The 17,812-nt window shown below is 49.4% G+C and overlaps 1 protein-coding gene across 1 annotated transcript in view; it reads right to left on the bottom strand.

Annotated features, from left to right (window-relative positions):
* The window catches only part of LOC135907286 (medium-chain acyl-CoA ligase ACSF2, mitochondrial-like), a 145,332-nt gene that overhangs the window by 32,310 nt on the left and 95,210 nt on the right, over nt 1–17,812 (bottom strand). Inside the window, exons 9-10 of the mRNA XM_065438975.2 lie at nt 5,188–5,336; nt 2,631–2,722 (exon numbers count right to left, since the gene is read on the bottom strand). Of these exons, the coding sequence (XP_065295047.1) occupies nt 2,631–2,722; nt 5,188–5,336 (241 nt within the window). The remainder of the gene's footprint in view (nt 1–2,630; nt 2,723–5,187; nt 5,337–17,812) is intronic.

The following is a 17,812-nucleotide window of genomic DNA, read 5'->3' as shown; positions in this document are numbered from 1 at the left end:
ACCATTAGAGGGGCCGCTCTCTAACCTCACCGTGCGAGCTCTAACTCATCGAGTGAGCCCGGACTCTCTCTCGGCAGGATGGGAGAGCAAGCGCGACCCCCTCGTCATTTACAACGATATCACCCAGCACTGTAAGCTAGTCAAGAGAACCATGCCGCTACCACACAAAACACTCAGTAAAGCACAAGAAGTCACGTACAGGTGGCTTCAGACGGGCACCTGCCGATGCCCGGCCTTCCTGCACAAAATATTTCCGGAAGCACACCCTCACAATGCGTGTCGCTTTTGTAAAGATATAGCTAGCCTTGCTCACATGCTCTGGGGTCGCCCCCTGGCGCCGGGGGCCTGGACCACCAAGGAAGTGTGGGACGGAGCTTTGCGCAGCTCGGACCTTGAAGCACAGCTCTGGGCTGTCGATCGGGCCCGCGATGCGGCGAATAGGCATGGCCTTTCTGTCACGGCGTGGGAGCGGCCCACTGCATGCTAATCGCGCGCAACCACGGACCTCAAGAAAGTTATTCATCCATCCATCCACATTGGGAAGCTGTCGCTCGCGCAATCAGGTGGGATCCCGTTGGCGAAAAGTGGGCTGCGTTCACAGTGGAACTCTCGTCGCACTTGATGAGATGCTCATTACGACCCGCCAAGTCTGACGCGATGCGTTGTGCATGCCCTGAAGCTCGTCAGATTACGTCTCGCATGCTTGCTCCAGATATGTGTTTAGTATTCGGTATGTGTTGATTCAAAAAAGATAAACTACAGTGCACGCAGAAGAAATGCGGATATAATCTGGTAGCCAAATTACACAAGTGTATCGTTTCGATCCATGCAATTTTAGAATCGCAATGACCCGCGCTGTACCACAAGATGGTATGCAAGCGAGCTGTACGAAATTCTCGACATGAATCAATACCAATTGATCAGTTTAGCTTCCTTGTTAACAGATTTTCCGGCGACAAAAATCGCTCTCGAACCGATCGGCGCGATGAATTTTTGTCACGCTACGTAAATATCGCGGTTGTCAATTTTGTCATTGACCGGAAATCTTCCAGTTGCAACGAAGAGTCGGAGATGGAGCGTTATCGAAGTGTAAGTCTCTTGCGGGTGCATGTCAATGGAGTAGCTTAGTGCCGTTTTTACCTCGCGGCGGCACAGTCTTAAAGGGAGTGTGTGATATTTTAATATAATATAACGGAACCGTTTGTTATAATATTACCATAAACATAGTGCAAATATATCCTTACCCTTAGAATAAAGCGTTATCGGCTAACTATAGTTATCCTTGTAAAGGGATACGAGAGACCTATATTTAAAAATGTTTAACGACGCCTTGATTCAACAGTGCATCTCACTTGTGGCGGCGAAAAGGATTTCAAAATACTATATAACGTGCACAAAATAGGTACCCTGTGCTACTTTCTCATTTCGACATTGTTTCAGTATTGGCTTATCATGTAGCCCAATGCGAAGTGAAGCTTCCTTCGACAACGTTACTGTAGTACTTCGCAAAATAAAGTTAACTTATTCCGAGACGAGGGTTTTACACGCGAAAACCGTTATATGATTATGGGGCACGCCGCAGTGGGGACTCGTGATTAAATTGGACCACCTGATGTTCTTTAACGTGGAGATAGGCTTGCGCCGTATTGCACGTATTAGTCTTGAAAGCTCAAACGTTCATTGAAGATGCTTTTGATATTTTTTTACTGTGTTTCAGTCATATTTCTTTTATGAAATTTCCCTTATGGGGACGGTTAATTGACGGTGTCCTAAAAAAAAAACACCTTTTCTCGTTCATACACTGTGCATACTTGGGAACACGACGGGGTAAATCAAAAACGCTGTAAAAGTCTCGCTATTTGTCAGAATAGAGAAATAGGTGATTTACTGCGGTAAATCGTGTTGTCTTCAAAAAAAATTGTGCTCTGTTTCGCGCAGGCCACCTTGACGTTGTGCGAAATCAGTGCATTATGGGGCATTGCTTAATTTGCTGTCGTGCAGAAGAAGATCACAATGTTAGAACGCTCAGATACATTGCTGTGATTATTATCATGTTGTGGGTGGTTCGAAACTAGCTACCCAACGGTGCTGGCTATTGGTACCTCGTAAAACACTAGAAAACTTGAGCGCGTAGACATGAGAGTCGAGACCATTATTTGCACTTATATACAGCATGATTGTATGCTTGCGAGTTTAAGACGCAATAAATGGCATGGCCTCCATAGTAGTAAAGAATAATTAAGATTAGTGACTTAAAAAGCAATAGAAGTTAAGTCGCGGGTATGTCTTAACGCGAGAAAAGTGTTTCTTGTCATCATGTCAGTAGTTGCCTTGTCGTGACAACACACCAGCTTCACGATAGAAATTGATGTTGCCCCTAAATATAATGTTTTCACGTCACAAGACGACGGTAAACTGCTTGAAAATTTACCGTCGTGAAGAAAGTTCTATAAGCGAAATTACACATAAGCAGCTAATTCTTTACTAATGTGAAATATTTTCTGTAGAATCATACTGGAGTACCGAAAATAAAAATGCTGACTCATGAAGAATTCGAGTATATGTGTGTGCAAAATTAGCGGCGGCAGTTCACCTGTATATCGGGCGAAAATAGAACAAAAGCCGCTGACCTCTTTTGAGGGAAGAAACGTCGTACTGCTTGAGCAGCGGGCTTTTGATCATGTCCACGTACATCGTCGGGGATCCACAGACATCTGTGCACCTGCGGAAAGAACCGATGCCCGCCGTAAAGTGGGATAGATTTGGGTTTAGTGGGTACGGACAGGATGTGCATGCAAACGATTATTGCTGGCAGATATTAGAACTTACCTTGTGCAATATTCATGATAGCAGGTTTCTAACTCTAGCTTTCACATTTTCACATTGCTGTGAACACGCGTCAAACAAAAAAGACCTAACACGTTCGACACAAGTTCCAGGTAAAAATAAAAGTTCTCAAGTCGTCTTGGAATAAACTGGAATATTAGGCCGATGAAGTACTGGCTATACTTGTGAAGGCATGACCTTGCAATTGCACGAATTTCGCCTAGGTCTACAGTGCACTCTGTCCCTCTCCACACTCACTACCCGGAGCCTATCTCTACGACATGCCTAATTATCACGTAGTGGGTTTCGCACGTAAAACCTCATCACCTAATTTTTAATTTGAAAACCACTGCGCACACTACCATCTGAATTTCTGGTCGCGGTCGTCGCGCTTCGCTTTTGCAATACTGCCGCAGTTGCAGCATAGCTCACAGAGCCACATCATAATTCTGTGGAGCCTCAGAGCGTGGAACTGAAAGATAACTTTGATAGTGCAAAGAACGAAATATGCTATGCGAATATGTTGTTATTATGTGGTTCCAATGTTCATTCTTTAATTATGGAAATAATTGTTATTGTTTAGAGTATCGCCACGAAAGCAGCAAAATAGTGCTAATTTCTTGCAACAACTGCTTACGAAGTAGAACTGGCGCAATAGACTTTGATGGCTTTACATATAAGACAAATGAAACAATCGTATATATGCTCGCCAGAGAAAGGCTGAGGAAAAAAGCCACCGAGTTGCTTCTTCGGGGCACACAAACTCAACTGCGTTGATGGCCGTGTGCGAGGTGTGCAAGTTCTGAATTTGAATTGCAGTAGTGATGTCTTTACTAGCGTTAAGCGTTTACTGCGTTAGCAATTATATATACACTCGAAACGTGTTTTGCAATCGTCGTCGGCGCCGTAGTGATGTTCCGTATAAAGTTCAAAGGCGATAACACCATCGCCGTACACCGTATGCATTATGTGCGACTGAAAGCGTGCGAGGGGAGCCGACAATCGCGACTCAATGTCGTGCACGTAAGGGATGAAAGCGGGGAAGAAACGCGCCGTCTGCCGTCGCGTGCGAGCCGCGGCGGGGAGCGGAGGGGGGGGGGGGGCGGTGTTGCACTCCGGCAGCAACTGCGTAGCGCGTGGTCGCGCGGGCCGTGTCTTGAAAGCGATCTGCGCTGCGGGCAAAGTCTAGGTCCGCCGACGGCTCATACCTTTGTTAGTTTCTGTGGTCTTGGCGCTCAGTCTGCGCTGAAGCGCTAGACAGCACAAAGATCACTTCGCTCGCTGCTGCTGCCGAACTTCGTTACGCCAGCGTTTTGACAGCGAGCGTCCGCGCTCCTCGAATGAGATGTGGTCATGCTTGCCTGCGCGCGCTCACACCATGCTTGTTAATTTAGTCAAGAAGCGAATTTTTACAACTGTAAATGGACCATAAAGCTTATATTCTTACTTTGCCTAACTATCTATTTGCTATCGCGATCAATGCCTCGCCTTTTGAGTGAAACTGTGACTTCTTTATATGATAACGTGCTAAGGATGCTGACGTAGAAAAGGCACACTGAAAGCATATAGCACTGCGCATAGTATTTCTCTTTCTGTATGCCTTTCTTGTGCGTACTACCTTACCGATGTTGCATTTTAAAAATTCATAATTGATTAGCCATAGTTTAGGCAGCAGTAATTACAACGCTTATATTTCTGAGGAACACAATATATGAGTAATATTAAAGTGGTCGTTCAATGAAAAGACTGTATATGACTCCCAAAGATTTGCCTTCATTTTAGAGCCAATTGACTCTATTTGTAGGCGCTTCAACTGAAAGAGCTGTACTGTAGTTGATACAGACAAACGCAACGTAGAGACTTGCTTTGAGCCAGTGCTTGAGAATCATATATTTTGTCGTTACAGTTATGTTTTTCAATCCTGCGGCTTTACGTGCCAAGTTAACGAAGCGATTATGAGAAACAGCGTAGTGAAAAATTCCGGAATATTTTGGACCACCTTGGGTGCTGTAGCATTTAGGTAAATCTGGGTACCTAAGTAAAACAGTTTTTTTTGCATTGAGTTTCTACTGTAATGTGGAAGCAGCGGTTGGAATCGAACGCGTGACGTCGAGATCGGCAGCGTAACGCCATAGCTACTAAGTAACCGCGGCTGGATATTTTCCCCTTCCAAATTACGTACACCGAACATGACTTAAGCATATGTGCTCCTACTTTCTTCATTATGCACGAAACGAACATGACAAGCATGTATCTCCTTGACCAGCCTTGTTTGCTATTTATTTAAAAAATAAAAAGGCGCAGTTTGCGATGTGTTCACCAACATATGGGACAGAGTTCCGTAGATGATGGCTGACGTACCTGTATTCTTGGATGGCCTTGAAGAGGGCCGTGAGGTCGTAGCTTTTTGAGGGTACCACTGCTTTGACGCCAGGTATCAACGTCCGGCCCAGAGCCACGCTCAATCCGTACACATGGAAGAATGGGAGAGGGTTGCATATCACGAAGTCCTGAGAGAGAGCAAGCATCGCACTTAGATTCCTTCACTGTCGTTTAAGCATCGTTTACACGATTGCTGGTTCACATATTCGTGCATCAGCAGGGCAGGAATGGTGCGAAATGCATATCACTGCGCAGCGTGATGTTGCCTGGTGACGCTGCACAGTGGATTTCGCCCTGCAGTGAGCTATTCAGAAAGACACTTCCGCACATGTTCACGTGGCTGTTACTCATGATGGCTGAATGTATGAATACGGCCTGGTTTTTGACAGGAAAAGGTTTATGCAAGTTAGCATCACGTGTGTGTCCTTGTGTGTCTTCTTTCGTTCTGTCCTTTATCGCTTTGGCGCTCTTTGGCCACACTTGGCCCTTGCGCCAATAAACACTACATATCATCATCATCCTTTATCGCGCTACGTGTATTCAAGATGAGTTACCAACAAGTCCGCGTTGCAACCCTCATGCACTTCCACATTACCTTTCTACGGCCAGTTCTGTTTTAGTTTTTCTGGAAGCTACTGTGTTGGGAAATCATGACGCTGAAAGTAGTCCCGTGGTGAGCAGGACATCGTGATGTTGTCGCATTGCTCTGGCTTTTTCGGTCGTCTGCTACACCGAATCTGGCAAGTAGCAGCGGCATAAGAGGTTACCGAGCGAGCAGGAGCCTGCGCCTAAATTTTCTGATGTCCTGCTCTTTCGCGACGCTCTCCTGCGTCACGACTGCACGACAGTGACTTCCTGGGAAAGGAAGCCCGAAATTGCAGCCGAAATTATATTGTATGAAATTAGGCCGGCGCTCCAAACTTTGCCAGCATTTGTTGGAGAGGTGTCAGGCCTTCATGTAACGCAAAAATGAAGAGTCGCAAATGTCACGTCAGTACTCACCGAATGCTAAATGCGTCTGGCAATGTGAAGTGCGTCTGACAATAGTTACGTTAATATTTGTAAACAGCTACGCGACGTTAATTTTTTGCATATCTATAACTCACTAATTTGGTCGAAATAGCTGTAATATGTAAAGTGCACGTGTGTTATATAATGGGGCACTCAGCTTTATTTTCTGATGCGCTGCTGCTCACAGTAGATTCCGCAAACGCAAATTGGTAAATCGGAGCGCTGCCTGGAATAGCTTCGTATGCACTCATGGCCCTAAATCCGCAAAAAAATCCTAAATGCTGAATGTATTTTTATATTTCTCGAGATGCCATGTGTTTCAGTCAAGCAGCGGTTTGTCTACGAACCGCGTTTGATGCGCGTAAACGGAGAATACAAACCATTACTTACCCCTGCGTTTTACAACTCTCGCGTTGAGCCTGCCAACTTGAACTCCTCACCCTTCTTTTAGTGGCCAAGAAAAAGGCAAGGTGTTCATATTGTTACGTGTAGTTGGAGACATACTATATACAATTTATTTACAGGGAAGATAACGGAAGACCAAAATGGCGACGCTATATCAAGCGGGCCCACGTAAACTTCTTCCTCCTCAGTGCAGCCTCACTGTGGCGGCTGTTCCGTAGCATCACCGCCGGCAGTAGAAGCACCGTCCCGGTGCTTAATCTACATATCCGCGGTGAAAGGTGTCTGGTATCGCTTTAGTCTCGCCATGTGAACGATGTCACTTGCAGCCGACGATCACGCTGACAGGTCGGCGGGGATGACTTCATACGTGACATCGGTCACTTGTCGCACCACACGTTATGGGCCATTGTAGCGCGACAGCACCTTTTCGGAAAGGCCCACACGTCGAATGGGTGAACAGAGAAGCACCAGAGAACCCGGAGTAAAGTGCACGTCGTGATGGTGGCAATCATAGAGGCGTCTCTGATGCTCCTGTGAGGCCTCAAAACGGGTGTGGGTGATCTAGCACGCGTGGTCGGCGTGTGCGATCGCGTCGCGGGCGTATTCAGTGGTTGAACGTGTGGCCGAGGGCAACAAAGTGTCCAAGGGCAACGCGGGTTCTCGGCCGTATAGGAGATAGAATGGTGAATAGCCGGCGGTGTCGTGACACGATGAATTATACGCGAACGTCACATATGGTGAGTGAAGATCCCAGTCCTGGTGGTCGGTCGCAACGTACTTTGAAAGCATGTCGGTGATGGTCCGGTTGAGGCGCTCCGTGAGGCCGTTGGTCTGTGGGTGGTAGGACGTGCTGAACTTGTGCTTTGTCGAGCAGGAGCGGAGGATGTCCTCGACGACTGCCGACAGAAAGCTGCGGCCATGGTCAATGAGTAATTGGCGCGGAGCACCGTGCACTAAAATGATGTCATAGAGCAGAAAGTCAGCAACGTCAGTAGCACAACTTGTCGGAGGGGCTCTGGTGATTGCGTACCGCGCAGCATAATCAGTAGCGACGGCGACCCATTTGTTTCTGGAGCCCTTGAGAGGAAACGGTCCAAGGTCTAGACCAACACGGAAAAAGGGTTCCGGTGGGATATCGATCGGCTGGAGACATCCAGCTGGAGGTGTGGAGGGCTTCTTCCGGCGCTGACAGGGCTCACAAGCGGCAACGTAGCGCCGCACGGAGCGGGCGAGACCCGGCCAAAATAATCGACGGCGTACACGGTCGTAGGTGCGCGAGACGCCCAAGTGTCCAGCCAAGGGAGCGTCGTGAAGTTGGAGGACAGTCGAACGCAGGTGTGATGGAATTACGAGCAGAAGGTCAAGGCCGTGTGGATCGAGATTGCGGCGGTATAATGTCCCCTCCTTAAGGAGAAACATCCGGAGAGAGGCGTCGCCAGGCATTGACTCCAGATGGTCGATGAGGGCTCATAATGAAGGATCGTGGCGTTGCTCGTTGGCGATTTCAAGCAACTGGGACACAGAGAAAACGCAAGCGATGGCATCCGCATCAGCCGGTTCGTCGACGGGATAGCAGGACAAACAATCGGCAAGCGTCCTGGTGCAAGCGTCCCGTGTTATATACCACGGAGAAGGTATATTCTTGCAGGCATAACGCCCAGCGAGCGAGTTGTGCCGTGGGGTCCTTGAGCGAGGATAGCCAGCAGAGCGCGTGGTGATCAGTGATGACACAAAAGGGACGTCCGTACAAGTATGGACGAAACTTCGCAACAGCCCACACAAGAGCGAGGCACTCGCGCTCTATCGTTGAATATTTGCGCTCAGCGGGTGATAGAAGTCGGCTGGCATAGGCTTTAACGCGATCATGTCCACGCTGGCGTTGTGCTAACACTGCTCCTATGCCGAGACCACTGGCATCAGTTCGAACTTCCGTTGAGGCAGACGGGTCAAAGTGAGCCGGAACTGGAGGCGTGGTAAAGAGAGTAGTGAGCTGCGAAAACGATGCGGCATGGTCAGGTCCCCAAGAAAATGGGGCGTCTTTCTTCAAGAGGTCGGTAAGAGGAGGTGCGACGGTCGCAATATCCTTCACAAAGCGTCGGAAATAAGAGCACAGCCCTACGAAACTACAAACGTCCTTCGTAGACTTCAGAACAGGAAAGTTCGTAACGGCGCGAATTTTGTGCGAATCAGGTTGCACGCCTCTGGCGTCCACGAGGTGTCCAAGGACGGTGATTTGGTGGCGAGCGAAGTGACATTTTGACGAATTCAACTGGCGACCAGCGCGGCGGAACACGTCAAGTATCGCTGAAAGATGGTCCAGATGCGTGTCAAATGTGGGCGAATAAACGATGACGTCGTCCAGATAGCACAAACAGGTGGACCACTTGAACCCCTGAAGCAAAGAGTCCATCATTCATTGGAAGGTGGCGGGCGCGTTACAAAGACCGAAAGGCATCACCTTGAACTGATAAGGGCCGTCAGGGGTAATAAATGCAGTCTTCTCTCGGTCCATGTGATTGACGGATATCTGCCAGTAGCCGGACCGTAAGTCGATAGAAGATATATAGGTGGCACCGTACAAGCAGTCTAGAGCGTCATCAATACGTGGCAAAGGGTAAACGTCCTGTTTTGTGATTTTGTTCACGTGGCGATAATCTACACAAAAACGCCACGTTCCATCATTCTTTTTGACAAGTACAACGGGAGAAGCCCAGGGGCTACAGGAAGGCTCGATAATGTCCTTTGCAAGCATCTTTTTGATTTCCTGTTGGATAACAGCTCGTTCGGAAGCAGAAACACGATATTGACGTCGGCGAATAGGGTTTGCATCGCCAGTGTTTATGCGATGGGTCACGACGGACGTTCGACCTAAGGGTCGATTGTCAAAGTCAAAAATGTCGCGATAGCCGTCAAGAACGTGGCAAAGGGCTTCAGCTTGAACAGGTGTAAGGTCAGAGGAAACCATCTTCTCAATGTCGACGTCAGTACCGTGCGATGACATTACGGTATGGGCTGAGCTGTGTCGATCTTCCACTGTGAATGGCTCGATCTCATCATCGTGCAAAGCGCTAATTATAGCCAATGAAATCCCCTGAGGCAGAACTTGCGCGGTTAGCGCGAAATTGGCAAGGGGAAGGCCGGTGGGGTTGCCAGTAATTGTCAGCACAGTGTGCGGCACGGTAACACCATGCGTAAGTATAACTGCCGGAATTGGTGCGACCACGTAATTACCGTCAGGTACAGCTGGTGAGGACAACAAGTCGACGTGCGTCACAGATTGAGGCGGTAGGCGAATAAAATCCATGCAGCTCGAACGGCTTGGAGGCGGGTCCACAGGGTCGGCAAGAAGGGGCACGTCAAGGTTCAGTGAGCCGGCCGAACAGTCAATGAGGGCCGAATGATTGGCAAGGAAATCCAGACCGAGAATGAGTTCATGAGGGCAATGCTCGATGACGGTGAAGAGAACGGCGGTGTCTCTCTCAGCAATGGTAATTCGGGCAGAGCACATGCCAACAATAGCGACAGTCCCTCCGTCGAAGACTTGTACAAATCGGTTCGGGGCGGGCGTCAGAACTTTGTTGAGGCGACGACGAAGAGCAGCACTCGTAATGGACACATGCGCCCCGGTGTCAATCAACGCGCACACAGGAACATTGTCGACGAGAACCTCCAAAAGATTATTGTTGGTGGGTAAAGTGAAGCGAGGATTTTGAGCCAATGTCGTCTTTGCAACTTCACCTTCAGAAGCTGCACTGTCTAGTTTTCCGGCCGGGGGTGCGGCGAGTAGGTCGGAGAAGGAGCACGGCGTGACGGGGGTGAACGAGATTGACGAAGGGAGGGAGAAGGCGAGCGGGAGTAGCGGGGTCGTGTCAAAGGTGTCGCAGGGTCAGATGATGAAGCGGGCATCGAAGGGACGAAGGGACGAAGGAAAAGGACGCGCTAGAGGGGCGAGGGTGGTAATCAGGAGAATAGCGTATCGGAGAAGTCTGGCGGCTGCGGCAGTGGCGAGCGACATGCCCAATGTGTCGGCAGTTAAAACAGATCGGCTTGTCGTCCACGGTTCTCCATTCGGAGGGGTTGCGCTGTCCATTAGAGGAGTAAGAAGAATGCGGTGGGGACGTGCGTGGAGAATGAGGTTTCGAGCGTATGGAACGAATGGATTGCAGGCCGACGTTAGACAACTCTTGACGGACGACTGCCCCGATCAAGGAGATTGTCACCGGAGAATGATCAGGTGACGTGAATGGAGGGGCCGCCGGTTCTGCCGCTTCGACCTCACGACGAATGATGCTGGATAAGTTGTCACATCGTGACGGCTGGTGGAAGAGGTCGTCACAGACTGACGTAGCAGCTGTGTTAGGAAGTCGCGTGATGTGCTGGGATACCCGGCGGCTTTTAGCATGCTCGAAACGGCGGCACTCCTTGAGGATCGCATCGATGCTGGTGACGTTCGTAAACACCAGTAAATTGAAGGCGTCGTCAGCAATGCCTTTGAGGACGTGATTAACCTTATCGTCCTCAGACATGGTCGGGTCAGCCTTGGCACAAAGGGCCAAGACGTCGAGAATGTACGACACGTAGGATTCGGTCGACGTCTGTACACGTGTGGCAGGGGCTTTCTTGGCATTGAATTGGCGACCGAACGGATTGCCAAAGTGGTCGCGGAGCTTCTCCTTGAAGAGATCCCAGCTCGAGATTTGCTCTTCGTGAGTCTGGAACCATGCAAGTGGAGCTCCGTCGAGGTAGAAAAGAACGTTCGCAAGCATATTAGTCGGGTCCCTCCTTTGACTGGTGCTGACACGTTCGTATAAGCGGAGCCAGTCGTCAACATCAGGACTGCCGACTCCGTTGAAAACACCAGGATCCCTAGGGGGGGGGGAGATGGTGAAGAAGGTCGAGGCGGCAGGCGGAGACGGTTGCGTGGATGAAGTGCCACCGGCCGGAGCCGAAGTTGCACTGTCGCCGTTGCGACTGCTGCGAAGCTCCATGACGGGTACGGGGAACGTCCACCTCCACCAAATTAATGTTACGTGTAGCTGGAGCCCAATACTATATACTATTTATTTACAGCGAAGATAACGGAAGACCAAAATGGCGACGCTATATCAAGCGGGCCCACGTCGTCGTCTTCCTCCTCAGTGCAGCCTCATTGTGGCGGCTGTTCCGTAGCAATATCATTAACTGCCAGCTTATTATATCAGATCATTAACCTTAGGCACAAGAAATCTCACTTTGTCATTGCTGAATAAAACACGAAAGTTACAGAGACAATGTACGACTGTCTCGCATCTAATCAAATTCTGATACACCCTGTAAATCAAGAGCTTAAAATAATGACATCTTTAGTCAATACATAACAATAAAGCAGTAATATTGCATCAGTGCGAATTATAAGAATACATGTGCTGAAATAGCGGCTTTAATTTGGTCCGCTACACTAGTAAGAGTTATATGGGGCTCGCGCTTTAAGGTTCAAGAATGGATCTAATAATTTTAGAAAAAAATTTTCATCTTCCTTTGAATCCTTTTCCACGATGACTTAATTTTGCCTTTTCATTTATTACAATATTTTCACAGCAAAATACCTGCTACTCAACTGCGAAGCAGGCCATGCGAGACAAAGATGATGTTCGTAATTATGAAGATATCCTGAAGAAACGTTGTACACTGCCTGATAGGGGGAAAACCAAAACGATTAATGAAATAAAAGTAAGGCGCACATCAGTAAATTATAGCGATGAGTAAACGAAAACCCAACACAAACGAAAACCCATCATCCAGGACCCGCTCGGGCAGGGCGGCCGAGTCATCGACATGCGACGTCGCGGGAATAAAAGCCAGGCTACGGCGAGTGTCAAGACACGGCTAACGACTGCTTCGAGATTGCCTCGCCTACCGAAAGAGCATGTTCGAATCATAATCCGTCCCCGTGGAGGACTGGACATCAAGAAGATGGGCCACTTCAGAGTTGCCCAAGCCCTCACTACCGCTGCTAGACTTACGGAGGCGGATACGGCGGAGGATATTATCTGTCCGAACGTGGTGCAAAACATATTGGTGGCAAGCACGCCATCAAAACGCAACGCCATGGCCTACGCCGATGTGAAAGCTTCACTCATTGGACAAGCAAGCTACGAAGTTAGTACATATATCGCAGCCCCCGAAAACTCATGCAAGGGAGTTATTCGTGACATTGATCCCACCATCGATCGAGAGGAGCTCAAACGCCTTATCATTCAACCCAAGAACCCAAGCGCCCTCGAGGTGAGACGAATCAAGAACACAAGCACTGTAGTCATCCTGTTTGATGGACTCAAAGTCCCGGACTACGTAAAATGCGGTCCCAGTTTAATCAAATGCTCACTCTATCGCAGACAAACTGACGTTTGCTATGCATGTGGAAAGCTTGGCCATAGAGCTGACGTTTGCCCAGCCCCTGAAAATGCCATCTGCCGCGGCTGTGGTGCGGGCAACCCGGACGATAAGCACGAATGTACACCGAAGTGCACCCTTTGCGGAGGCCCTCATCTCACGGGTGACAGATCCTGCAAGCAAAGGTTCCAAATTCCGTTTGTAGTTAGGCAACGGAGAAGAGAACGGCGCAACCGCGACCAATCCAAACAACCAACTGGGTCGCCAATGCCTCTCAAGCCGGCCCTCAGCAGCTCGCACAGATCCAGGAGCCGATCCCGAGACCCTGGCGGCGAGGATAGCGGCTACCAGGACCGTGTCCCTTCTAGGGGTCGCTCGACGGAACGCTCGTCTTCCAGAGGCCGCAAGGTCCCCGGGACCCGCTCCCGCTCCAGAGGCCACTCTCGTTCCAGGGGGCCTGCAGTTCAGATTCAGGAGCCTGCTCATCGTTGTACCACATGGGCTGACCGGGTCAAGGAATCACCGAAAAAGGTAACGGGGGGTCAATCGCCAGAGCAGGACAGCATTGCACAATTAGAAAGAGAAAACGCTTCGTTAAAATACGCTATGGAGCAGCTCAAAGCAGAAATTGCAGAGCTAAAGAAAGCCAGCAAGCGAGAGTCAGTTCAACCCAGTCAGGCCCCTGCAGTAGAAACGCCCATGGAGATCCCCGTAGCGGAACCGACTGCCAGCAAGCAAGCCAGCAAGCGAGAGTCAGTTCAACCCAGTCAGGCCTCTGCTGTAGAAACGCCCATGGAGATCCCCGTAGCGGAACCGACTGCCAATGGTTTACCCAAAAAGAGGGCGCTGGCAGTTCATGCCTCAGACAAGAGCGCCAGCGTTCGAAGATTGGAAAAAACGATAGATAAAATTGATGAATCCCTCGAAAAAGTCCAAATTGCTATTGACAAACTTGCGGAGGCGGTCAAAGCACTAGGAATCAGATGCGATAATCTGGAACGCCACGTTTCTACAATGGCTTCAGTTACACCGTTGGAAAAAGTGAATGACACCGACACTGAAAGGTCGGCAGCGGCTGCGCTCCGCAGCATTTTCTAATACTAGCTATCTACTACGTCCCACCATGGCGGCACATCACAAAGTAATTAACATCTGGCAGTGGAACTGTAGGGGATTCCATCGTAAAAGGAACGTCCTCCAACAGTTCATTCGGACCCACTCGGAAAAGCCACATGTAATATTATTACAAGAAACGCTCACGGATAAGGTCACCCTTCCAGGCTATAAATCGCATACCCAATATGCTGATGGGAAGAGGGGAATAAGCACATTAGTCTCGAACAAATGTGCGTTCATAGCCCACGATCTGAATCTGCAATCCAATAAGGTTGAACACTCGCTTGTTGAAATAATCCCCAGCGGACCATTCAAGACAAGTATCTTTATACTTAACATATACAGTACTCCCAAAGACCTCAGGCAAAGATTCGCGGCAATTATTAACAGGGCTACAAGCAAGGCCAAGACATTTCCACTCCTGGTGGCCGGAGACTTCAACGCTCCGCATCCAGCATGGGGGTACCAACAAGCTAACCACAAGGGCGTTGACCTATGGCAAACTACAGTCAATAATCACCTCACGCTTATAACAGATCCGGCTTTTCCGACCAGGATTGGTAACTCCTGCTCTAGGGATACCACACCCGATCTCTTTTTCATACGGAATGTGGAATCGGCATCTTGGTCCAACCTCCAAGTTGACCTTGGCAGTGATCACAACATCCTGGCCACCTGCGTCAACGTGAAAAGCGGGGACCTCAAAGAGTTCATTATTACAGATTGGGATTACTTTCGCAAGATTCGGGAAGAGCGAGCACAAACGCGTGACTCAGCACTTAGCCTCGAGCAGTGGGCTGAACAGTTAAAGGAGGACATCAGTGCGGCGACAAAGAAAATCCAGACTGAACTGGAGATGGACAGGATGGACAGCCGCCTCGCTCATCTTCTAGAAGCGAAGACGTCACTTTTGAAACGATGGAAAGGGCAGAAACTCAACCGAAGGCTCCGAAAAAAGATCGCGGAGCTCAACAGAACTATAGAAGATCACTGCCAAACCTTGAGCAGACAACAGTGGGATGAGGTCTGCAATTCTGTGGATGGCCAGATGAGAGTTGGAGCTAAATGGAACCTACTCAAGCATCTGCTGGATGATACCAATACCAAGTCAAACCAAAGACAAGTGATAGCGAAGGTTCTACACCAGGCATCACAATCAGAGACATTGCAGACCGTACTCGACAGATTAGCTCGCAAGTATCTGCCACTGGGCAACTCGAGTGACGAAGACTATCCCCCCTACAAAGGCTCATCTTGCCCCGAGCTAGATAACCCCTTCAAGACATGCGAGGTAAGGGAAGCTCTCCAGCATCTAAATGGCAGGTCTGCCCCTGGTCCTGATGGCATCCCCAACCGCGCCCTCCGAAACCTGGACGACTGCTCTATAGAATGGTTGACAGAGGAGATTAATGGAATATGGGAACGAGGGGTTGTCCCGGAGTCCTGGAAAATGGCCTCGGTCATCCTCATTCCAAAGCCTGGAAGACCCCCGAGTCTCTCAAACCTCAGACCCATTTCCCTCACGTCCTGCGTGGGGAAAGTAGCGGAACATGTCATACACAATCGAATTTCTAAGCACATCGAGAAACAAGGATTGTTTCCGTACAACATGATCGGCTTTCGTCCGGCCCTGTCAACGCAAGACGTCATGAAACTCATCAAATGTCAAATCATTGACAACACCACAAGAGATATAAGAGGCATCCTAGGCTTAGACCTAGAGAAAGCCTTTGATAATGTATCCCATGCTCACATTCTGAACTCCATCTCAGAGCTCAATTTGGGAGACGCCTTCCACAGATACATCAGCTCGTTCCTACGGGATCGCAAGGCCACGCTCAAAATCGGTGACCTCAAGTCCGACAATTTCAGTTTGGGCCCCAGAGGCACGCCACAAGGTGCGGTAGTCTCACCACTGCTTTTTAACATCGCCATGACGAAATTATCGCAAAGACTCTCCAACATAGAAGGGATCAATCATACGCTCTACGCTGATGACATCGCAATCTGGTGCACCGGAGGAAGCGAGGGAGCTGTTGAATTAGGCTTACAGGAGGCTGTAGATCAAACAGAGATGTACCTGGAAAATACGGGGCTTAGATGCTCTCCGAGCAAGTCTGAGCTCCTCCTCTACAGGCCAGTCAGGAGAGGCCCCAAACCTAGAGGATGGAAACCGTTGTCTGAAATAAACATCAAACTCCACACTAAAAGCGGCTGTACCATCCCCAGAGTAGACACCATTCGGGTCCTTGGCATGTTCATCGAATCGAATGGCAGTAATAATACTACGCTCAACAAGCTGACAGCCAAGACTGAGAACATGATGAGACTCATCAGCAGTCTCGAATAGGCGTGGAGGCTTAAAGGAAGACAACCTCCTCCGGTTGTTCCACGCCTTCCTCATGAGTCATATTGTTTATGTGGCCGCCATGCACAACTGGTATAACTCCGAGAAAAAACGATTAAACACTCTCATCAGAAAAAGTATAAAAAAAGTACTAGGCATTCCGTTACGGGCGAGCACGGACCTCCTTATGCAACTAGGAGTGCACAACACCTTGGACGAGATAATCGAGGCCCAGGAGTCAGCCCAACTGGCCCGTCTATCCTGTACCCCGGCTGGAAAGAAGATCCTGGCAGTTCTTGGGATCAACCCTATCCTCATGGAAGAGCGGAAATATGAAATATCAGACAATCAAAGGAACAACATACGAGTTGCACCGTTTCCCCGTAATGTTCATCCTCGACACAACGTAGGCAGACGCAGGGCAAGAGCCCTCGCCCTCCTCAAGCGTACCAAAGACGATCCTTACTCGGCATGTTTTGTCGACGCAGCCCAATATGGACAGTCGTCTAACTTCGCCATTGCCCTCGTTGATCACAACGGACAGATAGTGAATGCGGCTTCCCTGAAGTGCTCAACACCAACCAGAGCGGAGCAGGTCGCAGTTGCTATAGCACTCCTAGACAACAGCAGATCACAAATCTTCACTTATTCGAGATCGGCGGTCAGGGCTTTCGCTTCAGGATCCATCGCTGAGGAGGTTCACAAGATTCTCAAGAACAAGATAATCTCTCCGCACACCATCACGTGGTTTCCGGCTCACCTCGACCCCCAGCTTGACTCGTTTCCCAATCTTAATGACATTGCCCACTCCCAAGCGCGCGCACTAACCCACCGCGCGGGAGCAAGATTGAGCTCAGACTCTGGGGTTCTCGAGTTTCGGGACACTCTCACTACTTTCAGCCAAATTACTATGCACTATCACCTGGGTAGGAGGACTTATCCTCCCCCTCACTGCAAACTGGCTAGACCTCTGGCGTCCACTTTACGCATGCTTCAGATGCAGTGCTATCCGAACCTGGCCCTTTTTCACATGATCACTCCAGAGGCTTTCAGCTCTACTTGCCCCGACTGTGGGGCTGTTAGCAATCTCGAACACATGCTCTGGCGATGCCCCTCGTTACAGGGACCCAATCGCATCACAGAACAAGAGTGGAGCTCTGCCATCCGGAGCTCGGAATATGCACATCAAACTTGGGCTGTCCAGAGAGCCCACGATGCGGCGGTTAGGCTCGGCCTACCAGTCCCCACGTGGGAGCGGCCCGCAGCTCTGCCCTAGGGCAAAGCGTCTCAGGACCTTGCTATTAAAGTTCTTTGTCTGTCTGTCTGTCTATATTGAGCATTGTAAGGTAAACG

Source organism: Dermacentor albipictus, chromosome 7 (assembly GCF_038994185.2).
Source record: "Dermacentor albipictus isolate Rhodes 1998 colony chromosome 7, USDA_Dalb.pri_finalv2, whole genome shotgun sequence".
NCBI classification, from domain to species: domain Eukaryota; kingdom Metazoa; phylum Arthropoda; class Arachnida; order Ixodida; family Ixodidae; genus Dermacentor; species Dermacentor albipictus.
This window is presented reverse-complemented; position numbering and strand designations above follow the sequence as displayed.